A 24,851-nucleotide genomic window follows, 5' to 3' on the forward strand; every position below is an offset into this window, starting at 1 on the left:
TGCATGTCTGATTTCAGAGCCGTTCACTGTTTCCATTTATAGACCTGTCACTGTTTTGTCTGTCTTTCATTGCGTTTTAAGATGTGCAAATCGTTTTACAACGACGCCTAGTTCAGTGAGAGCTCAGATGAAAATGTTTTTGATGTCCGTGATCTGATTGTTGATGATGTCACAAACCGATCCGCGATCAATCTGCGATGAGGTCATGAGAATATCTGCCCGATCGATCTGATTTATCTCTGTCACGATGCTGTTAACGAACCAAATCCTGCGCTGTGGTTTGTGATCCCGCTGATGGAATACACTTCCACAAACCGCCTGATGAATAACAGAGCTTGCAAACTGGATAGAACAGTCACTGATCACGCCGTCAAAAAGTAATTCCTGTCGTTCAGTCCTTTGAAGCGCGAGAAGGTCACGATGCTAAAGCGGAGCGAAGCGCTAAAACAAAGAACACTCTTGTTATGGCGAGTTTGTAAATCTTTTCCTTTTCTTTGAGCAGAAAGTTTCCACACATTGAAATTGTAACGCGATGACATCCAGCTGAAGTTATTTTTGTGGACTTTGCTTGGGTCGCTTCCACGGGGGTTTGGCTCGATCGCTTGATGCTGTTCTAACACTACAGCTCGACAGAAAGGAAAAAGGGTCTGCCGTAATTAGGAGGCAAGATTGAAATAATTGAGCGACTAGCCTGACTTCCTCAATTCTGCGTGATTTGGATCTTCTTTTCTGCAGATCTGATGAAACATTGAGTCTGCCTGCGGTGCCCTCGCGCTTCGAGGCTAAGCCAAAGCGCTTGTAAAAAAAAAAACTCTAAATGAATTTGGCTTCCATCCGAGCCCGCCCCAGATCTTTCCTCCCTGCCGTTATCCAGGGTTTCATATCAGAATGAACCAGAAACGTCACAAGAGAAAACCCGAGGGTTTCTATTGGCAGGATTCACAGAGCTCATTTCAGCCTGGCTCACTCCATACCTGCATCTGCATGCGATCAAAAAGAATAAACATTTGAATCCCAGTAAATATTTGACCGCGGTGAGGCTGTGAGTCTCCAGATGAGTCAGCAGAGATGTAATCTGGCTAACGTCTGTCCGAGGCGGACAGGCCTGCATCCAGGCCGCAACGGCATCCTCCTCCACCATGTTTGTGCTTGCTGAAATCTGCGGTTGTAACACATTAATAACATTTACTGCTGGAATAACGAAAATTAAAGAGTAAATGCTAAAATGTACATTTATTCCGAGTTCTGTAATCCATCCACTCTGGATTAATGGATGATACCGAAAGGCAGAGCAGCTGCAAAAGCCATGAAGCTTCAGTGTCAGTCAGTTTAAATACTTCATCATTGATCTTACATACATTTGACAGATTGTACTGTGAATTGACATCATAAAAATATCTTTGCTTGTACGAAAGCGTTGATTTCAACATTGTTTAGGTCTGCTTGCTGCATGCCTCCATCAAAGCCCGACTCACCTACATGTAGCCGCTTAGCTCGCCTCTATCAAAGCCCGACTCACCTACATGTAGCCGCTTAGCTCGCCTCCATCAAAGCCCGACTCACCGACATGTAGCCGCTTAGCTCGCCTCTATCAAAGCCCGACTCACCGACATGTAGCCGCTTAGCTCGCCTCCATCAAAGCCCGACTCACCTACATGTAGCCGCTTAGCTCGCCTCTATCAAAGCCCGACTCACCTACATGTAGCCGCTTAGCTCGCCTCCATCAAAGCCCGACTCACCGACATGTAGCCGCTTAGCTCGCCTCTATCAAAGCCCGACTCACCGACATGTAGCCGCTTAGCTCGCCTCTATCAAAGCCCGACTCACCTACATGTAGCCGCTTAGCTCGCCTCTATCAAAGCCCGACTCACCTACATGTAGCCGCTTAGCTCGCCTCCATCAAAGCCCGACTCACCGACATGTAGCCGCTTAGCTCGCCTCTATCAAAGCCCGACTCACCGACATGTAGCCGCTTAGCTCGCCTCTATCAAAGCCTGACTCACCTACATGTAGCTGCTTAGCTCGCCTCTATCAAAGCCCGACTCACCGACATGTAGCCGCTTAGCTCGCCTCTATCAAAGCCCGACTCACCTACATGTAGCCGCTTAGCTCGCCTCTATCAAAGCCCGACTCACCTACATGTAGCCGCTTAGCTCGCCTCTATCAAAGCCCGACTCACCGACATGTAGCCGCTTAGCTCGCCTCTATCAAAGCCCGACTCACCTACATGTAGCCGCTTAGCTCGCCTCCATCAAAGCCCGACTCACCGACATGTAGCCGCTTAGCTCGCCTCTATCAAAGCCCGACTCACCTACATGTAGCCGCTTAGCTCGCCTCCATCAAAGCCCGACTCACCGACATGTAGCCGCTTAGCTCGCCTCTATCAAAGCCCGACTCACCTACATGTAGCCGCTTAGCTCGCCTCTATCAAAGCCCGACTCACCTACATGTAGCCGCTTAGCTCGCCTCTATCAAAGCCCGACTCACCTACATGTAGCCGCTTAGCTCGCCTCCATCAAAGCCCGACTCACCGACATGTAGCTGCTTAGCTCGCCTCTATCAAAGCCCGACTCACCTACATGTAGCTGCTTAGCTCGCCTCTATCAAAGCCCGACTCACTGACATGTAGCCGCTTAGCTCGCCTCCATCAAAGCCAGACTCACCTACATGTAGCCGCTTAGCTCGCCTCTATCAAAGCCCGACTCACCTACATGTAGCCGCTTAGCTCGCCTCCATCAAAGCCCGACTCACCGACATGTAGCCGCTTAGCTCGCCTCTATCAAAGCCCGACTCACCGACATGTAGCCGCTTAGCTCGCCTCCATCAAAGCCAGACTCACCTACATGTAGCTGCTTAGCTCGCCTCTATCAAAGCCCGACTCACTGACATGTAGCCGCTTAGCTCGCCTCCATCAAAGCCCGACTCACCGACATGTAGCCGCTTAGCTTCGGGTCAGTGTTATGTAATTAAACAAACAATTGGAAAACTATTTATTATATTTCATCAATACTTTCAGTCAGAGATTAATTTCTTCTGACAATTCATTTGACAGAAAGGAATTGTATCAATTATAAAAGATAATTCATGACCAGACAACATTCTGACTCCACAGCAGACCCGTAGGAAGCGTCTTAAACGCTACTTTCACGCATCCGTATAAATCACAGTCGCTGCAGGGACGGCGGCTGCGAGTTCGGAGGGAATAAGCTAGCGGGATCATTCTGACAGGGAACCGTCGCGTCGTATTAAGCACATCTCTCTCCGAGCCCACTTGTCTGCCTGCATTCCCCTGATTTCCACTTTATCCATCCTCCTCCTCCCTTCTTCAGTGTCTCAGCATCGTCTTGTGCAGAGGACTGAAAGTGCATGAATTTAGCTCTCACAACGGACACCTAGCAGCGCCTCGCTGCGACACAGAGACAAGCTGTTAGCCCGCGGCTTCCAGTTCAGACAAGCGCTAATGAAACGACTGGACCGCTATCTGACATCCTTTTATAACATTGTCCCCCCTCGCCTTCGTCCCTCTGTTTCTTTTTCTCTGCAGGGGCCCCCTTCCTGCTCGCTGATCTGAAGCTCTGGTGCCCCCCCCCCCCCCACCACCACCACCTGAGTGGAGCGCCATGACCCAGGAGGGGCAGGCTCTGCCCTCTCCCACTCCACCAGAGAATCCAGCGGAGCCCAGCACAGCTGCCGCCGCCGCCGCCGCCACCGCCACCGGCGACCCCCCCGCAGAGACCCACGAGCAGGCAGAGCAGGACACGCTGGGGGTGAAGGATGCGATAGAGGAGGGGAAGCAACAAGGAGAGATCAGAGAGGGGGAGGCACGTGGGGAAGGAGTGAAGAATGAGGGAGAGGGTGAGTTGAAAGAGGAGAAGATGGAGGGTCGGCAGGAAGATGGAGGGGCAGAGAGAGAGAGGGAAGGTATGGAGGGAGGAGGATGTGAAGATATGGAGGCTCTTTCAATGGGGAGTGAGGCGGAGGAGGCAAAAGAGGGGGAGGGGGAGGATAATGGAGGGATGCTGCTGTCTGAAGAGGACCCTCAAGAAGCTGGGAGGTCAGATCACTAAATCACCTCCCCCAAAATATATACGTCTTTTAAATCTACTCAACACATCAGGCTTCATGTGTTTACAGTACAATACAACACACACACACACACACACACACACGTCAGCTTCATTTCATTTCGGCCAATTCTTCGGCACGTCTCTGAGCTTATTTAACTGTTCGGACTATAATAGGCTCGGATGAAACAGGCGGTCCGTGTCATGTGTCATGTGAGGCTGCATTAACAAACCAATGAAAAATAAATAAATATATATATATACTTTCTAGCTCCAATCACACACATTCTCTGGGCCGTTTGTGTCCTGCAGTAAAACACGATCGGATCGTATTCGCTACAGATAAACGATCAAAGAGGAGGTTCCACAACCAAAGGGAATCGAGCGTCCCGCCGCGAGGACGGGGCGTCCCCACCTTTCAGCTCGCTTCAGTTGTCACTCTGGCTATTCACGCTGAAATATTTTCCCTTTGTGCATACTTCTGCTGAGCGGAGGATGATTTCAGCGATGAATATGAATGATCTTCATCGCGTATGTGCCAAAGCTCAAGCAAGGAAACCAGCTTGAGTCATGTGCTAAAGATAATTTTATGTCTTTCGCGTCTTCTCTTTCTTCATGTTGAAACAGACTGGCAAATGGGATAGGTGGGAATGAAGACGATGACGAAGTGGGCGAGGAAGACGACGGAGCAGGAGGAGGAGGAGACGAGGGGGCGTTTCAAGGACACTTGGACGCTTTCAGCTCTAACTTTGAGACGACTGTTGAACAGGCCGACGCAGAGGTGGAGGAAGAGGAGGAAGAGGAGGAAGAGGCCCCCAAAGAGGCAGAAGGCCATGACAGTTTCAGCTCGGTGTTTGAGGAGATTGTTGAACGGGTTGATGCTCAGGAGGAGGAGGAGGAGGAGGAGGAGAGGGAGAAAGGCAAGGTGGACAACAAAGACGGCTTCAGCTCCACATTCGAGCGCATCGTGGAGTCGGCCTTGTTGAGGGGCGGGACCTGCTACAGCAGCCTGGACTCGCTGGACGTGCTGTCACTCACAGACGAGACGGACAGCTGCGTCAGCTTCGACGCGCCGCTCACGCCGCTCATCCAACAGAGGGCGCTGTTACAGGGGCCCGAGCCCCTGGAGCTGGAGCTGGCAACTGTTCTGGAGCAAGAGGGGGCTGAGGCTGGTGGAGCAGACGCCCCGGGTAGCGAGCTCCTGTCCGAGGACAGCTCTGTCTGTGAAGCTGGAGCTGTGGCTGCACTCGGAGGAAGCCCCCTGAGGACCACCATACCAGGCAGCAGGTCAGAGTTCGTGCTGAGCCAGCCGGGACGCTGGGCCATCCCTAATGGATACCACACGGAATGTGTTGGAGACATGGTCAGCTCGGTCAGGTAGGGGGGCAGTTTGAGTTACTTATACCGCTGTCTTTATATGTCTTTATATGTCTTTATGTGTCTTTATGTGTCTTTATATGTCTTTATATGTCTTTATATGTCTTTATGTGTCTTTATGCGTCTTTATATGTCTTTATGCATCTTTATATGTCTTTATATGTCTTTATGCGTCTTTATGTGTCTTTATATGTCTTTATATGTCTTTATATGTCTTTATGCGTCTTTATATGTCTTTATGCGTCTTTATGTGTCTTTATATGTCTTTATATGTCTTTATATGTCTTTATGCGTCTTTATATGTCTTTATGCGTCTTTATATGTCTTTATGCATCTTTGTGTGTCTTTATATGTCTTTATATGTCCTGTGAAGGAATCAGTTCTGAAGGATAATGTCTCCAGGTCAGCATTTGTAAACATGAAGGTAAACTGCAGCTCGGTTTAGTCACGAGGCTGCTCAACCAGTGGAGTTTATTCCATGTTGCTGTCTGTGTTTTTAAATATGTATTCATTCATATTCCTGAACCGTTTTGTCCGTTACCGGGCCCCTCTGGAGCCTGTCCCAGCATTCAACGGGCGAGAGGCGGGGTTACACCCCGGCCAAGCCGCCGGTTCATCACAGGGCCACACACACACACACACACACACACACCTATGGACGTAACCGATTCACCTAATTTGCATGCTTTTGGGGGCGGGAGGAAGCCGGAGAACCCGGAGAGAACCCACGCAGACACTGGGAGAACATGCAAACTCCTCACAGACAGGCTGCAAGTCGGATTTGAACCTGTGACCTTCTTGCTGCCCTGTCTTTAAATACTTTTCTATAAATTAATGAATGTAGAGCAGAAGCAGCGCATGTAGAGTGAGAGAGAGAGAGACACATGGGTTATTTAACGGTTTGTCATTTAACACAGCTGAGACTATATTTGGTATTTGGACCATTGAACGCTCGCCCGTGGATCATGTATGTAGTGTGTACAGCGCCCTGACAGCGTATGAGTCAGCATGATGTGACCTTTTCCGAGCCAGCAGGCGGCGTGAGCGTGGCGACGCCAGCTGTGGGGGGGGCCGGTGGGGTTGGTTGGGAGTGTGTGTGTGTGTGTGTGTGTTCGCATGGAGCGCTTCTACTGCTTAGCTTAAAGCACATACTCGGTGCTGCTGAACGACGAAAGGTTCATGCGTGTTAAAAGGCCTTTTGGAAACAGAACTTGTGGGTCTGGTATTCCCACACAGGACGTGAAGACTTAAACATCTATGCAGAGTCGAGGTGTGCGTGCCTTCAGTGAAACGAATAGCAGGACGATCCGCCACTCCACTCCCTAAATCATCTACTCTGACCATCGTTTGGCATCGACTCCCAAAGATTCCTGGGAATACGGCTATATTTAATTACCTTAATAGCACTAAAGAGGTCTCACAAAGGCAGCGGGGAGCTTCTGAGGTAACGGGAACCATGTGGGGAAATCCTTGTAACCTGAGCCGGCGCTTTAGATGTGTCTGACTGGCCTGCATACGGTCTCTGGGACTTGTTCACAAGCTCTAGTCTGCACACTTTGACTTGCAGGAAAAACCCAACAGGCCTCTGACACCAGCTCAGACTCTCCTGGTGCTTCCACAGCTCAGTATGTCGTACGATGAATGGAGAATCTAAGACACCCCCCCCCCCCCCCCATCTACAGATGGTGTCTCTTAAACACGGTCTTGCTTCCTGACCACCAGCGCCAAGCGGAGTGAGCTATTGTTTGTCATGACATCATCATCTTCAGCTTTCCTCTGCCCGACAGGGTCTTAGAGTGAATTTGTGTGTGAGTGAGCGATTACTGCTCTGGGGTAGCCAGCGTGCCAAACATTTGAGCACTTAAATCCAGAGCGGATTCATCTGCTCGTTGGTCTTAAAGTGATAGTTCCCTAAATCCAGGACATTACGAACTGGAGCTCCTCAATGCTCGTTCGGCTTCAGATGTGTTTCAGGATGTTAAAGGGAGAAAGTCAAAAGCACTCGCAAAACGAACTACAGAATGCATAGCACGCAATAAAAACACACACACAAAGAATTACTGTAATATCTACCCTCCTTATTTGCGTCACCTCCTCCTCCACTTCCCCTGCAGTGCTCTAATACTGCTGTTTCTTATCTTTCGTTCCTCTCCTCTCGCTGCCTCCATTCTTCCCAGTGGGTCGCCACAGAACTGGCACAGTTTCATATTTGGACAACTTGTCTTTTTCACTGCAGGACAGGCCAGCTGCGAAGCAATGGGTAAATCATGTTAAACCAATCAACTGGACTCTGTCATTTAGCTCTTTTATGACTCGGTGCATGCGTTTACCTGGCAACCAGATTTTCTGTCATCCGAAAGAATGTTTGGACTGTTCCTTTCAAATTGTGGTTCCAATTTTCCCAGATATCCCACGCTGACTTTGGTTGACTGTGATCTTTAAATATACTTGGAGTCCTCTGTTTACATCGTTTCTGTTATCAAATTTCCATTCACATGTTGCAGACCAAAACTACAGACATGCTAGCCAATATTTAGTCATAAAACAAAGTAATCAGACACATTAAAATGGCGCTAAAGGAACATTCATCACCAAAGTTATGTCGGCACAGCGGTAAATGTTATTTCCGTTTCACGGGGATGTAACGGTTGAAGAGATGTAAAGGAAAAAGCACAGATGTGAACTTTGTGAAGACGCAAGAGGTCTAGGAGTTTGGCTACAGACTAGGAACACTAGGAAGCATCCTCTGGCCCTCATGAAGGTCTGGGACTCTGGATCACATTCCATTCCATCTGATAGTTGTTAAGATATCGCAATCTGGGCTTCAGTGACTCACCAGAAGAAAAGCCATGCCCAACCCTCCAGCAACTTCACCAGTATCTCTCAAACTGTGACAGGCCCGTACTGTACCGGGTCCAGAGATACGCAAGAGTCGTGGAAAGGAAAACACCATAAAGCAGTTGGATTACACGCCCATCAGCAATGCTACTGCTTCATTTATTTGATCTTTTAAATCTTTATTTTATCATGAGCTGTATGCATTTTAAAGTTGTCACTAGGTAGTTCTTATTGACTTCTAGCTGTCTGGTCCAGACAGATGACCGCCCACTATGACCTTTAGGTTCTGTCCAAGGTTTCTGCCTAATAAAAGGACGTTTTTCCTTGCCTCCGTCGCCAAAGTGCTTGCTCTTGTGGGTTAAGTTGGGTTCTGTCTTTCTCTGCAGGTCTTTCCCTGCTAATCCTTTCTGTTATGATCTGGCGCTACAGAAATAAAACTGAATGGAATCAAAAATATTTAAATACATTTAGATATCTCACTGACTTGGCATTGATGTTTTTGATAAAGAATCCGACTAACATTCAGGCTTCAGCACTCCATACCAGACAGAGCCTCGATGACCCCCCCCGACAGGGACAGGAAACCTAATTTCCCCATCTCTCCCTGTGGATCCTTACACTGCTTCTCCTGATTACTCTGACATCAGCAGATGAGCAGATGAAAGGAGGCAGCAGTCCCCAGGGATACAGGAAACCCTGCAAACCTTTACAGATATCGTAGACGAGCAATCCAACCCAAGCCAATAAAAAGGGAACCATTTCTTTGAAGCAGTCGGCGATGGACGTGGAGCAGTCCCTTTGTGAGTAAACCCGTTTCCTACACGTAAACCTGCCAGTCAGTCAGGTTGTATTTCAGATTAGACAGCCAGTCTGTGGCTTTAACGGCTCGGTCACTCTGGGCCCTGTGGGAGCCGTCACCGACGCTGTAAGCCTTCACGGCCGTGGAAACCTCCATGGAAACACTCTCTCTGTTTGCCTGTCTGTCAAACCGCGTGCAACTCAGCTTGCTTGATTGACGTTTGGGGGGGGGGGCGCCCAGTTCAATATCGCCTGCAACCTGTGGTGTAGCGTCGCCGCACAAAACACGATCCCACAAAGACATGCTTCAGACAATTGAGACACACGGACAAGAATATGAGCCTGTTACACACAGCAGAGCACTAATACTGCCGAGTCATAGAACAGGAAGTCGATATTAGGAGCTGTTTACTTGTACGTGTCCTTTACCTCACACGCAGTTTCTCTGGCCGCATCATTTGCATGGCATGAATGCATGTGTCTGTGTGTGCGTCCCAATGGGGAGACACGCTGTAAAGCGTGTGTTCCTGCCTCGAGCCCATGAGCCTGCCTGGTCTGCGCTCAAGCAGAGCAGATAAAAGCCTGGCACGGTGGTTTCCATGTCAGAGGAGCAGCTCTGCCGTGTGGAATAATCTTCTTCATGGAGACCGTCGTGTGCAGAAACACTCGCAACGTAAAAGACGGGCACTTGCAAACAGAAATGTGCATAACCCTCGTGCGTCTAATGCGTGAGGGGGCTTTTATATCTAGCTTTCGCACCGCAAATATTTCCTCCCATCTGTTTGTCACTTACACACAGAAACAAACGCACACAAACGCCTTTCTGGATGTCACTTTGGAATAAAAGCTTTAGCAGATTATCCTCTCCCGGCTCTCTTCAGGCGGGGGATATGGACAAAAACAGTCCCGCACAAAGACGCTTTTGCAACACAAGCAGTAAATCATGTAAATATTCCCCCTCTCAGCCTAACCCAGACGCACAAAGTAACTGAATCATTTCAGCAACGACAGATTTATCCATTCCTATTTATAGGCCGGCTCCACTGCGTGTTTCGTGTACATCCCACAGCCATTCTGTACATGAGACTGAATGGGCGCCTTCCTCCCACAGGCCTCGACATCTCTGTAGTCGTTGCTTTATAATTAAGCGTAACTTAATTCATACTTTGAGCATTATAACCGGATCATTTATTTTGGGACAGTTTATGCTGATGTAATGTATTTGTGCCATTTTGGGGCTGAGGATCAGACTTCTGATCGCATGCTTTCATAGGAGCCGACACCTGGACAGGGATTGAATAGAAACAGAAATGGTCTTTTGGGTCGGCCCACTGAATTTCATTAATTACTCATCATCACTCATGATGAGCAGAACCTCACAGGAGAAAACCTCGAGTGACCTCTCCATTTATCACAGACGTTGATGCTGCAATGAATTATCTTCTGTTGCTTTGTTCCGTTCTGGGTTTTATTTGTTTCGAGGACTTACTGAAACGCCGAATCCGGCCCTTGGCTTTTATTTCTGCTGGCCGCTGTGAGAACTTCACATCTTTGTGAATTCTGCTGTCTGAAATACGGCGTGTCAGTGACGAGGATTATCCGTGAGTCAACCTGCGTGTGATCAGCACTCGGCAGAGTCTGCGTGGTCCAAACACGGCTCCCTGATCCCTCTGAGTTTCTGCGGTGTTGTTGTGGCTGTCTGTCCCTAATAATACACAGAAGCAGGTTGTGGTGAATCTCTTCAGGTTTTTAGCTCTGGCCCCATTTGTTTGTTTTACTTTTGACCCCACAGCTGCTTCTTTGCCCTCATCTCATTCTATTGTTCTTCTTTCCAAACGATTAGAAAGAGGAAGGATGAATTGAGAGCGCAGGGTTAACGTGCACGGATCGGTCAGTGCGTCCTATAAAAGTCTGCACGCGTGTGTGTGTTTTTTTAATGTCTGTACAGGCCTTCTCTTGTATTGTTACACATTATTTATACTCCAACAGAGATATATTTAAAGGTACTTCCTGAATCTCAGAGACCATTTAGAGCTAAATGGGCAGGCATGGGCAAACTACGGCCCGCGGGCCATATGTGGCCCCTTGGGCTTTTTAATCCGGCCCGCCGAACTTGTCCAAATTATATCATTAAATTGTATTATAATTAAACCTCATTCATTTTGCCTTTTAAGATGAGCTTGTTATTGTCGTTATATGTTTTACACTTTTTACACTGCAAACACACAACGATATGTAATCAATAAATTCCATTTATTTCCCTGTAATGCTTCCTAGAAAAGGCCAAACCCTTTCATGTAATGACTTTTACATGCCATTTATATTAGTTCATGCAAACACTCCATCCATCCGTTCCTGGCCCCGCCCCTCTGTCAAAGTTTAGAACCCATTGTGGCCCGCGAGTCAAAAAGTTTCCCTCCCCCCCCCTGCAGACGTTCGACTTTTATTCGTTCAGGTCGATGGATCAGCAGCATGTCTAGAGGAAGAAGAATGAAGCTGGTGCCGTAAAGAACATCCAACCCTGAGGCATGGCGGTCGACCGGTGATGCTCTGGGGGCGACTTTGGTTCCTTGAAACCTGCGGTGTGAAGAGGTTCAGATGGATTCCACGAAGTATCTGGAAATCCTAGAATAAAATGTCTAATTATCTGCGAGGAAGCTGAAACTTCCAAAAGGACCCTGATCCCAACGTAGATCTCAAAGTCCAACAAGGCTTGGCTTCAGAAGTCCCGGATCGTTCTATTCTCAGATGTCTGATTGGAATCCCGTTTAAAACCTGTGGTGGGTTGTGCAGAAGGTGAACTCAGGAATATTCCAGAACGAGGAAGCTCGGTGTCTGAACATGCGGCATCGTGGTCGCATCATGGTGCAGACGCTCAATGGCCTCCAGTCAGTAGAGACGCATATTGTTGAATCAGAGACTGCAGCAGAAAAACAAACACGAAGGCGACATAGGAAACGCTCTTTGACGTGGTTCAACAGCAAACGAATAATATGGTTGATCTTCACCCAGAGGAAGTCTGCTTCCAGTTGTCCTTTTATCATTTAAGAGCCCACAAAGTAGAGTTCAGGACGCATCTGAGGTTCGAGTTCTGGTTCTGCTGGAGGACGAGTCCGGGTCCGGGGGGGGGGCTTGTGTGAATGCAAGAGGAAGCGCGGTTGGCCGGGACACGGAGCCATTGTGAAGCCATCAGGAACGGAACCACCGCTGGCTCCGCCCACAACATCCTCTCCATCGCTGGCTCCGCCCACAACATCCTCTCCACCGTGGAGCCTCTCGCAGCCAGGAAAGGCTGCAGGAAAGGACCGGAACCCTGCCCGCGGACACCGGGGGAGAAGCGACGCTGCAGAAAGCCCCGAACCATGGACGGATCGATTCCCGCTGATCTGGCGTAGACTTGAACCAACAACCCGGGCCCGATGGAGGCTGGACCCCACGCTGGGCGCTGATCCGGCGGGGACCCGTGGCGCGCCTTCACCGCTGAATTCCAATCGATCCCCGAGACGATGTGGAAAGAGGAATATGACGTTCACTTCGACTTCCTGCTGCAGCTCCTGTAAGCTTGTATTGATTACTGATCATTACGCTGCGCGGCAAAATGGGAGGAGTTTACTCTCACGAACAAGTACCGTCGCAAACTGTGTGTGTGTTTGTATTACACGCGCACACATGCGCGCGCACTGACTGGCCTGTGATGGGAGAATTAAAATAGCAGTGATTTAAACTCTTCTTCTGTCCCTCAGTTTGTCAAAGTGCCTGTGAGTCCACGTAGTTGCTCATTTATTAGTCGATTATCCGAATTGCTGCTGATAAAGTCATTCATAAATTATTGTTTTGTCATTTATATTGAGCACAGGCTACTTAAAGGATCCGTAATATTCTAAATGCCTCGTGTCAGGATTGATTTATCCACCGTTAACCGTTCTTGGCTGATAAGGTGACATGACTGCTAATATAATATAATATATAATATAATATAATATAATAATAATAACACCAAAAACCATTAAACGTAAAATGTGTCAATCTGTGAACTAACCGAATTGCATAATCTGGGTAATCCCAATATAGATTCTTACGGTGAAGAAATGCCACAAGTGATGCCACTAAACACAACACACACGCACACACACGCACACACACACACACACACACACACACACACACACACACACACACACACACGCACACACACACACCTACACACACACAGCATGCAGACACTCCCTGTGGGTGTGGCTGCTGCACAGCCAGAGATTAACAGGTGAGTCAGTCAGTAAAAACGTGCAGCCTGGTGAAACAGTCATCCCTCAGTTACACCGAGTGTCCTGACACAAAGGTATCTTCATATTGTGTGTGTGTGTGTGTGTGTGTGTGTGTGTGCCCCAGCAGTCTCTGGAGAGAGCCCACTATTTCATTCCCTTGACTGATAAACGGTTTGAATGATTTATAAGGTCTTGCCGGGACGACTGAATAAATGAGGTCAGAAATTTGAAAGCGATTTCGCGGCGAGCGGCGGGCGAGGTAGCGACTTGATCGTTTACCGCGGCCTCATTTCATTTTGAGTGACTCCGTGGGTGCGTCTCTGTGCATCCGTGTGTTTGTGCAATATTTCTGTGCATTCTCTGAGTCCCAGAGGACAGTCCAGGGGACTCCGTCTTGTCCCAAGCTTTGGTAGGACATGCAGCTCATGTAGGATACTGGGGGCCGGTCGGACGTCTCCACTAAAACGAGCGGTAGATTTATCTCTTCCTGATAAACAAGTCCTCCACCCTGTCCCTGAGGACGTCGCTCCGGCACCCTGCACACGAAACGTCCCCCCCCCCCCCCCCCCCCGGGCAGCGATAAGGTCACTGCGCTTCATCCGACCCACCACCAGGTTTCCCTCGGAGCGATGGCTCCTGGTGGGGCCTCCCAGGGTCAGGGGCCAGAAGAAGAGACGCTCAATGAGACTAATGAACCAGCCGAGACAGGACAGGGTAACCTTGCCTGGGGCAAGCATTCAGCATGTGAGGGGGGGTGAGTGGGGGGGGGGGGGGGGGGGCTGACTCCTGGCTGTGGAAACTGGTTGTTTGTCCTTTTTTTTGTTTATTTGTCAGTTCCTTTGTTTGTTTGTTTCCCCGTTTGTGCTTCACGGTACAAAACTGCGGTAGGCAATTCTGTTCCTCCTCCTCCTCCTCCTCCTCCTCCTCCTCCTGGGACACTCAGCTTCCTCCGTATCCATGGCAACCAGCAAATCCTTTTGCAACACACTGTGCATAATGTATTGAGTTTAGTGAGCTTAATGCAATCGGGCCGATCCGATTATGCAGAAAGCGTCTGAATCATCCGGCGAGAATGCCGACATTGCAGCGAACGGAACGGCCAATCAGACCGGCGGAGGGGGACGCGTGCGAAACGCAACGGACGCTGTTCTGTTGATCAAAACGCAAGCAAAGTGCAATTGATCTCCCTCCCAGCGTGATTCGCGCGCACGCTCGTCCGCTTGAATGTGAGCTTGGGGGCGGGATGGACTCTGTACGTTAAACACACTGAAAGGGAGCAATGGTTCGTTCCTCCCTGCTGCTGGAGTGCAGCGCGTGTCCATCGCTGCCGGGACGTCCTTACAGCGGGACGCAGCTCTTTACCAAACTATCCCCCCCCCGCGGGAAGTCGTAAATAATTAAACCTCTGCAGCCATTCTCTCCGTTCTCTTACCGGCACTTTGCCGTTGCTTTGCGGAGTGAGGCCTTGTCCTGACCGCTCAGTTCATCAGACTGTGTCCCTCAACGCTCAGGACGCAGGACACGTTGACGTGTCCTAACGTCGGGTCTCGTCGGCGTGCTTTTCCCGTTTGCTGAATACGCTGGCGTCCATTGCACAGACACCAATTACAACGCAGTTATATTGTAATTAGCCTCGCCGAAGGGGAGGCGAGGGTACTGCAATTGGGTCTGTTTGTTTGTTTGTCTGTCCGAGCGCATAACTCAAAAACTAGTAACCCAATCGACTTGAAATTTTTACACAAGCAAGGTTCTGTCCGAGGCTCGATCCTCCCTGAGAATGGCGTTGATCCGGATCACAATCCGGATCTGAGAGCTAATTTTCGTTCTAAATCTGCATTTTTCAGGAGTCCATCCTGACCTTAATTCTGGAGCTAGAGACTTCAGATTTGGTGTGCACACTCATAGTTCATTCTAGTTTCATACATGTTACAGTTGTAGTTGTATCTTTTCCCGTTCCGGAGCAGCAAGCTAGAGCAGGTTTGGCCCCTCTGATCCGGAAGCCTGCAATCTCTGATTGTCTCTTGTTGCTTTGGTTTTATTTGTCGTTTTTGTGCTCATTTGTGGCAGCTAGTGGACGTCCCCTTGATCCGCGGAGGGCAACACGTAATTATCCCGTAGATTGAAACGGGTTTTCGGTGCTTTCGGAGGGATTACGGCATCAAATGGGCCCCCATCAAACGGGCCGCCATCAAACGGGCCGCCAGACTTTGCATGTTCTTCCTGCGTGTTTCCCTCACATCTTCGGCTGCGATGCACCTTAAACATTTCTGTTAAATGTTTCCAGACATTTAAGCCTGAATCTCTGCGCCAATAACAAGCCCGATCTTTTCGCCGATGGCCGATATTGACGGCTTGGCGGTGATCAGTTGGAGGTTTGCCGATTTGTCCGGTGACATAATCGTATGGACCTTTTGACTCGGAGGCTACGTTTGAGTAGAATTTATGTTTAGTTTTTATGCTGCGGCACTTTAAATGTTCGAGGTTAAGAGTCTGCCTGCGATCAGAAGAGCTCTTTGGAAGTGATGGGAGCAGGTGAAAGCCGCTCCGGAATTAGAATCAGATTCCCTGCGTTAAAGTTTTCCATTAAGCGACGGGGAAACTGGGCCAGAATCATGTGAAGTCATTTAAAGCTCATTCAACGTTGGGACGTGAACATATGTCTTCATAATTGAGTTTCACTCCCAGTATTTCCGTTCCCTCAGTCATAATTACGGCGGATACGCGTGCGCCACGCACTAACCTCTGCGCCTGCTTGTGTGCGTTTGTGCGTGTTCTCCAGTGACGCCAACCTCACAGATGCGCTGTCCGACTCTGAGGACGGCGATTCGGGCAGCTTGGAGCGTTTGGAGCGCGGCAGCACCGATACCCTGGCCAACGGCTGCCGAGCCGACAGCGAGGCCGCCCAGAGGCTGGCCAAGCGCCTCTTTCACCTCGAGGGCTTCAAGCGCTGTGATGTGGCCAGACACCTGGGCAAGAAGTGAGAACACACACACACACGCACACACACAAACACACACACGCACAGTGTCTGTTGAACCGCCAAATCACTGACAGCATGCGGATCGCCCTGGTTGATGAATAAAGTTTGAATTGAAAAACGTTAACAGTCTTCATGCGCCGATCATCTGTCTCTGCAGCAACGACTTCAGCCAGTTGGTGGCGTCGGAGTACCTGAGCTTCTTTGATTTCTCTGGCCTGCCGCTGGATCGAGCCCTGAGGTAACGCCCAGTCATGCGACGTGCACGTCGATACACACACACGCGTGCTTGTGTGCTTTAATGTCACGTGTTTTACTGCAAACTAATATCTGCGCTGGTTATCGGTTAAACTGCAGATAAAAGGTTTCGGTCCCACCGTTTGTTAGCCGTAGTGGAAAACACACAACAGCATAAATTCTATTTATGGTCAGAAGTGTTTTCAATAAAATAAACTAGAAAGACAATCAGAGATTGCAGACCCTCGCCTCCAATAGACTATTGGATCTTGTGAGACAGTAAACAGGGCTTCCGGATCAGAGGGGCCAAACCTGCTCTAGCTTGCTGCTCCGGAACGTACTACAAGACTCCTTCTGGACTCTTTTTCCCATCATGCCATTCGGCCATTCGTGTCCCTCCCTCTTAAAGTGGCAGTTTACAGCACAGGCACGGTTCCAGATGTAAAAAAAAAAGATCTAAAATCTGGATCCAGATCCGGATCAACGCTATTCTCGGGGAGGACCGAGCCACGGACAGAACCTTGCTTGCGTAAAACTTTCAAGTTGATTGGGTTACTAGTTTTTGAGTTATGCGCTCGGACAGACAAACAAGCAAACAAACAAACGCACCCAATTGCAATACCCTCGCCTCCGCTTCGGCGAGGGTAATAAAACATCCCAGTGATGCGTCACTGGAAACATTTGACCTCCTGCTGACCTCCTGGTCGCATTTGTGCGTGAAGGAACTTCTTAAAGGCCTTCCCGCTGATGGGGGAGACGCAGGAGAGGGAGCGGGTCCTCGTCCATTTCTCCAGACGCTTCTGTCAGTGCAACCCACAGACGCCCACCTTTGAAGGTGAGCGCCGTGACCTGCGGTGGTGACATACGCTGTTACAGATGACCCCGGATCAACGAGGCACTATTATAGGATACATATTAGATTACAGTAGTCCCTCGATATAATGCGGTTCATTTTCTGCGACTTCGCTGCTTTGCAATTTCTGATTTCTTTTTGCACTTGGCGCGGTCGGAGGAACTGTGAAATACGCGTGAGTCGCTATTAATCATTTCTCATGTGTTCAACCTCGTAGGTTGATCATTAAAATTAAATTCATTATTTCTAAAAGCTATCATGTTTATTTGTTAAGCGTTTGTTTTATAGCGCTCTTATTCTCTGTGTAAAAAGAGGCTTTTATTTTGTAGGAGCATAAACGTCACGTCCCTTTTGGGTTTTGTTTCTTCCTGTTGATACATGTAGCCGCTGCCGTTCCGCTGTGCTAAGCTATCCAATAAAGCAGCATGAGAGGCTAAAGACAGCACGAGTAGAATATTTGTTCTTCTGCACTCCAAGCGGCTCTTTCCTCGACCTGCACGCCTTAACATTATTAACAGGAAAACGTTTACTGTACGCACTATATATTTTTATTTCTCAAACAAATGTTTCGTTCTGAAAAGGTTTTGATCTTTGGTTTCATTCTATAATACTGAAACAATCTATTTAGATTAATGCCTGACTGTTAAACGTGTATAAAGTGTGTGGTGAGGGGTTTTACAGCCTTAAAACATTTATGTACATGTATAATAATTGTAAAAAAATAAAGATTACTACATTGCGGATTTCACTTATTGCGGGTTGTTTTTAGAACGTAACCCCCGCGGAAAATGAGGGACTACTGTACATCACATAGCATTAGCTCTGTCCTCCTCACAGATACGTTCAGACTGTGATCAGATCAGATCATGTTCAGCACAGTCTAGCTGACATTATCTTAACAGGTGCTTTAATTGAATGTGTGTTGTCGCCTTTCTCTCTCTCTCTCCCTGTGTGTGTGTGTGTGTGTTGTCGTCCTGCAGACGGAGTCCACACACTAACCTGTGCCCTCATGCTGCTGAACACCGATCTGCACGGACATGTACGTAGTGATGTCCTCCTGCCACGCAAAGCAAGCAGACAGTTGCTTGTCTCTGCTGACGTCTTCCTCTCTTTCCCTCCCTCCTCTGCAGCCTACTTTCTGTCCCCCCCCCTCCCCCTCCCTCCTCCTCGATTAGTCACGTCGGTTCCGTTTTACACCGGAGCCAGTCTGGCCTACTTTAGTATCATAGGTCCCGTGCTTCGCTGCTAATAATACTATTAATGAATGTCCATACTCAAACTAATATCCTTTTTTTTTTTCTCTTTTCAATTTCATTTTCCTACATTTGCAATCCTTCTGCTAACCAAATCTGGCTCCCCGGCGTCTCTTTGCTCTGTGCAGGTGGTGAGTATAATCACAGTCCTAACATCATCGTCTTTGACGCCTCCTACTACGTCAGACTAAACATCATAGAGCTGCATTGGGTAGAACAGTAATCACACAATAAGGGATTTGCAGAGAGTCAAATATTCATACTTTGTTTATTGGTTAAAAACCCATTTAGCTTTCTGTTTTTTCTATTTATTCTACTTATAATAGAAGCGGTGTTGTCATTTCCTGCCAGAAATGCACACCTATCTCCTTTTTTCATGCAATGTTGCCATAAAAATGTAAACATAATGAAGAGCAGGAACAATTTCATGAAGACTATAGATTTTTAGAATGAACCTCGGAATAAATGCACTGTCCCATTACCTTTATTTAAAGTAAATTAGTGAGCAGTATTTCACCCGGTGGAACGGAGGCTGTGGAATGTGGATTACATTTCCCCAGAAAAGGGAGCTGGCACATCGTAACGGCTGTGTGTCCCTTTCAGAGGAAAATGTGAACAAAAACAAAAGCATGATTGTTTTTGGTGCTGCAGTGGGTCCATTCTTGTTCCATGTATCTGATTAGGATCCCGTATAAGCAGAGAGGAGCAGTAAAACTCACCATATTTACATCACACGTTGAAGCGTCATAATTAGATGTTCAGGCATAAAGAGAGGAATTGTAAGATGATTTTCCATGAGTTGTAATGGGGGGGGGGGGTGGAGTCTCACCAAACGTCACTAGAACTATCAGAATCATACCGCTACCAAGTGGATGGTTGTAGAACTGCACCCAGATTGAGTTTAAGGCAGCGGTCCCCAACCTTTTTTCTGCCACGGACCGGTTTCATGCCGTGAAATCTTTTCACGGACCGGGGGCGTGGGATAATTAAATTTAAAAAGAGGAATATAATCTTACCAATAAACTTTTATATTATGCACTTGCACACACAATATCTACTCACCATAAATTGTGGTCCTTCGTGGTTTTTTGTTTCATAAATTCCACATTCTTGTCTTTTAATCCGGGTTCCAGTTTTAACCCTTCATTGCTCGTTAACGAAGCTAATCAGCTGTTGATAAACCGTGTTTTAAGTCTTAGTCCTGGTTTCTCTTCTTGGAGGTCCTCACCTCCTCTTCTTCCTCCTCTTCTTCCTCCTCAGTTGGACTTTTCTCCTTAGCAAAGAAGCTCTCCAAAGACTTTTGTTTCTTTTTATTAATTTTTGCGAGTTCACGGCTGTTTTTTTCCGCAACGTATCAAGACGCGATTGTTACGTTGGAGAAAATCCGGCCGTTTTTCAAAATAAAACACCTTTTAGACGCTAATAATCGATACAACGGAAATTGTATATATTAGTTGTTCTTTCTTTGCGGCCCGATAACAAATGCCTCACGGACCGGTACCGGGCCGCGGCCCGGTGGTTGGGGACCCCTGGTTTAAAGTACCAGCTGCGAGAGCTAAAAAAAAAAAAAAAAAGACCAGTTTGGCTCCAAGCACAACTTAAATTTTTTAATTCTTAAACATGTACCGGTAATTGTTATTTTTATGTCTCCTTGTTCTCTCACACCAGAACATTGGCAAGAAGATGTCTTGTCAACAGTTTATCAGTAATCTAGATGGTCTCAACAATGGCAAAGATTTCCCTAAGGACTCATTAAAGGTACAGAATTACGCCGTGAATTATATTTGCACACTGCTGTACTGCAGTGAAGTAAAATAAATTTGTTATTGCTTCGTTTGTCCGCGCAGGTCTTGTACAACTCCATCAGGAATGAGAAGCTGGAGTGGGCAGTGTGAGTCTGCGTTTTATGTTTTTCAACAGAAGGACGTTTTGGGATATGCAAGTAAATTCATTCAGGGCTATTTGACAAGGTGCTTGTGTGCGCAGTGAGGAGGAGGAGCTGAGGAAGAGTCTGTCGGAGTTGGTCGAGGAGCAGTGTGAGGGCGGCGGTAAGCGAGGGGCCAGGATAACGGATGGCTGCAACCCTTTCATTGCCATTCCCATCCTCTTAAATGCCGTCACCTACAAACATGGAGTGCTGAACCGCAAGAGCCATGCAGACATGGACGGCAAACGCAGTGAGCGACTGCACACACACACACACACACACACACGTTATGTTACTAAATATTTATAAAGTTACTGAACATATGTGACATTTTTTTTTAATCACTCTTTTCTCTTCCAGCTCCGAGGGGTCGTCGAGGCTGGAAGAAGTTCTACGCAGTTCTGAAAGGGATGATCTTGTATCTTCAGAAGGTACCCTCATCTTGTTGACTGCTTTGTTACCATAGAAACATATATGCTGCTGCTGCTGCGTGGTGGTGGATGATGATGGGCTGGCTGCTGTGCGAGTTTGTTTCAAAGGGACCGAGACACGGCCGCCTCATTGTGCTTGTCTCCCTCTGCTGGTGGAAAGGCTGTACTAGCCACACGCAAGTTGCGAAAGTAAATTTCTCTTGGTCTACTTTGCCTGTTGTTTTTCAAATCACCCAGGACGAGTACAAACCGGACGCCGATATTTCAGAGGTGGACCTGAAGAACGCGGTGCGGATCCACCACGCTTTAGCCATTCGTGCCACAGACTACAGCAAAAGAGCCAACGTAATGAAGCTCAAGACTTCAGACTGGAGAGTCTTTCTGTTGCAAGCCCCGTAAGTCCCCAAAGTATCAAATCATTTTTTACTATACAATTAGTAACAACTCAAAGTTACAAGAACTAATTGGCCAAACATCATAAAACATGTAAATCTCCTGAACAAGATGATGGGATATCTCTCCTGCCTCTGCTGTTAATTCTAGCTAAAACGATGAAAAAAGAAATTGTAGCTTGAAAAAAAAATCTGTGAGTAAACCACCATATAATCTAATGTAATTTTATTTATAAGAGTGGAATTTAGTTGTGCCACAGGGATTAATTTTTCTTTTCCATGATGATGATGATGAATATATTTATTAGCAAATAATGTCCAGGAAGAAGGTGGGTCATGGGTCCCAGATTGAGGAGGAGCCGAATGAGTTTGTTTTGGGAAGTTTGGAGCCTGGTTTTCAGAGACATTTCGATGTTGGAATACCAGGAGGTGCTAGCATAGTCAAAAAGGGGCTGAACGAGGGCTCCAGCAAGAGTCCGGAGAGCACTTTTGTTGACAAAAGTAGACATTCTGCCCAAAAATCTTGTTAATACTGATTAACGTTTGTCAATTTATTAACATCACACCGCAGTGTCTGCATTTCGAGTTGTAAGTGTTTGTCGTTGCAATAAATGGTCACCAATTAAAATCACAGTTAAAAACCATTTCATACAATCTACATTCAAATAAATGTAAAATATCTATTTTAAGGCCAGTGTTGAGTATGCGGCTTGGAAAAGTCCAGTCCAGCTTTTAGTTGCTCTAAAATTAAAATAAACTTTATTTCTACCCCTGAGATAAAGGTGACAAACGACTGAACAGTTAACATGACAGAAGATCTGTACCGCCTTCAAGTTGATTTTTATTGACAGTGAACCATTTTCCTTTAGAATCAGAGCGATCCATCAAATCAGAACGCCGTGCTCTCAGCTCTCATTGCTGCAAAGTGAACTGGGTAACGTGAAAGTTACCTTCTGCTACCTAAACACGCAGGCTTTGGTGATTTATGCCTGTAGCTTCGCTCTCTGACCTCATTAATGCTATTTTTGAACTGTTGCTCTGGACTTCAGAAACGCTTTTGGAGGATTGTGGTTTGTGTAACAAATCATGCAATTACTTGATCAATAAAAGACATTCAAATACTGGAAAGCTGTGCGTTTTAGAAAACGGGGGCTGCAGTGCTACATGTAGTGCTACTGCAGTTAACTAATGTTGAAAAGGCAAATCAACCAAGTGGTTTCATCAGCTCCTCACTCGTCTCCCTCCTTGCCTTTCTCCTTCCAGTAGCGAGGAGGAGATGATGTCTTGGATCTTTCGGATAAATCTGGTGGCAGCGCTTTTCTCTGCTCCGGCCTTCCCGGCTGCCATCGGCTCCATGGAGAAGTTCTGCCGGCCCATCCTGCCGTCCTCCTCCACCAGACTCAAGCAGGTAGACGTAGCGAGGATGAGTCGCGCCGTGCTGCTTCTCCAGACACACGATGTCGCCAGCACTGCAGCAAACGGCTAATTATACTTGATCATTTGCATCGGACAGAATAAAAAAAGCCGCTGTGAAAATATCCACACTTGCGTAAGCTATTTACGTCAGCTTGCATCTGATTGGCTGTCTTCTGTCCTTTCGCTGGTCTGTGGTTGGTTCAGGAGGAGCAGCTGCTGAGTCATGAGAGCAAACTGAAGCAGATGAGCCTGGAGCTGGAGGAGCACCGGAAAAACTCACCCTCGGCTGACCCAAAAAGCCGTGAGTGGGAGGAGTTCCGGCTCAAAGAGCACTACCTCACGTATGAGGTACCGACGTTAGCTTTTTGTTCAGTTAAATGACCTTCTCATGCTCGCTCGTGTTATTATTTACGGCGGCTAAAACCGCCCACGCCTCATATTTATGTCCCCTTTACCCCTCTCCGAGCAGAAGACTCGCTATGAGACGTACATCGGCCTCTTGCACGCCAAAATCCGTGCCGAGACGGACGACCTTGAGAAAATCGAGACCAGCGTGATGGGTGGCCGGATCATGGAGGGTGGCTTGGCTGGCCGCGAATGCCACCTCCGCAAGTCTCGGTCCTCGCCGTCCATCAGTCCAGCTCACAGCGGGCTGAACGGGAGGTCTGCTGCATACCCTAAACCGGGACAGAGCAGCTGAGGGGGGGGGAGGAAGGAGGACCAGAGACCCCCCAGCCCACTAATCAACACCCCTCTGTGCCAAACTAACTGGAGCCACACCTGTCCCACTGTTACTGGTCCGTACTTTGTGTTTTAAAGTCCACGGTTCCTCCTGACCATCACTGCCCATCCCAGAATGTATCGCCCCGGTGATACGTTTCTGTTCTTGAGCAATATCTGAAGAAGATGCGGAGCCGGCCGGCGCTTGACACCCGAAGTGACCCCCCCCCCACGATCCAAACTGTGATCCCTATTTATAACAACATCGTCAGTATTATTTTCAGAATGTCAAACAGAGCGACGCGGTTGTCTTCAGGTGAAACGCGTCTTCATTTAGGAGCGGCGCAGAGATTAGAGATTAGAGATTAGCAGTTACGTTATGCCAGATAGCGAAGAGACCGAGTGTTTGCCTTCCCGCCTGATGCTTCGGCCGTCTCAGACGGACACGGTACTAATGTAGCATATCGGCCTTCCTTTTATCCACGGTTAAACACCCAGCCACTCAGAGGCGCGTGTGCGTGTGTGTGTGTGTGTGTGTGTGTGTGTGTGTGTACGGACCTACAGTATGAGTGCAGATACAACATATAGAAGACGCCTCTGCCATGTATAGCATATTTATTTATTTATTTATTTACCTCTACGGCACCCCCCAGGAAGGTTTCACTCAGAGTTCTTCTCTTTGTCCCGTAAAAGCCACCTCGACTGTTCACGAAGCTGTCCCAGCAGAGGAACCGGGGGGGGGGGCGGGGGGGGCGCCTTACCCAAGGGCATCTTGACGGTTGGTGTCGAGATTTTGGCGAGTGTCTCCTTGACGGAGAGATCACAAGTAGTCGGTATTTGTGACTGAATGTTCTGCTGGCCCAAATACTCACTTCTGTTCGTTTCTTAAATCTGAACTGCTTCAGACGACAGGATGTGATGTAATGAAATCACCGTGTTCTGCTTCACATCGTCATAGAGGGGACCCCCCGAGCTCACGGAGCTGAAATGTAACGTGCGATTTGATGCTGACCTAACAAAGTGCCGGTGGGAGACTTACGACGGGAGCGGGTCGGCCGCTTCATTTATGCGCATTCTCGTTTTTCAATATGGTCGAGCTGCAGGCGACGGGAAGAAGTCGAGCTGTACCCTCACCTCCTCAAACAAAAGCCCCGCCCAATCCATATCCTTCGAACACGCCACGTAGACACGTCACAGCTTCTCCGGCCTCGTATAGGCATTTAATTGCCCCTCGGTGTGTTTCCGCCCAGCAGTGGAAGACGCTCCCCGGACGCAGGCCTCTCTTTACCCAAGCTGGCTGATT

At 48.0% G+C, this 24,851-nt stretch overlaps 1 protein-coding gene across 1 annotated transcript; it reads left to right on the forward strand.

Annotated features, from left to right (window-relative positions):
• Positions 1 to 3,620: 3,620 nt before the first annotated feature.
• psd2 (pleckstrin and Sec7 domain containing 2) lies at positions 3,621 to 23,528 on the forward strand. The gene is made up of 14 exons (XM_068740184.1): positions 3,621 to 4,054; positions 4,692 to 5,441; positions 16,122 to 16,319; positions 16,480 to 16,560; positions 17,279 to 17,391; positions 18,390 to 18,448; positions 20,331 to 20,420; positions 20,510 to 20,553; positions 20,649 to 20,839; positions 20,950 to 21,020; positions 21,258 to 21,415; positions 22,676 to 22,820; positions 23,033 to 23,176; positions 23,298 to 23,528. The coding sequence occupies exons 1-14, from the start codon at positions 3,621 to 3,623 to the stop codon at positions 23,526 to 23,528; spliced, it is 2,709 nt and encodes a 902-aa protein (XP_068596285.1).
• The last annotated feature ends 1,323 nt before the right edge of the window (positions 23,529 to 24,851 follow it).

This window comes from Brachionichthys hirsutus, chromosome 6 (assembly GCF_040956055.1).
Source record: "Brachionichthys hirsutus isolate HB-005 chromosome 6, CSIRO-AGI_Bhir_v1, whole genome shotgun sequence".
NCBI lineage: Eukaryota > Metazoa > Chordata > Actinopteri > Lophiiformes > Brachionichthyidae > Brachionichthys > Brachionichthys hirsutus.

Bases quoted from the DNA above. Each gene is read 5' to 3' on its own strand.
- psd2 (XM_068740184.1), top strand. From the start codon at position 3,621: ATGACCCAGGAGGGGCAGGCTCTGCCCTCTCCCACTCCACCAGAGAAT. The intron at 20,554-20,648 runs GTGAGTCTGCGT...TTGTGTGCGCAG, and splicing joins GAGAAGCTGGAGTGGGCAGT to TGAGGAGGAGGAGCTGAGGA. The intron at 23,177-23,297 runs GTACCGACGTTA...CTCTCCGAGCAG, and splicing joins AGCACTACCTCACGTATGAG to AAGACTCGCTATGAGACGTA.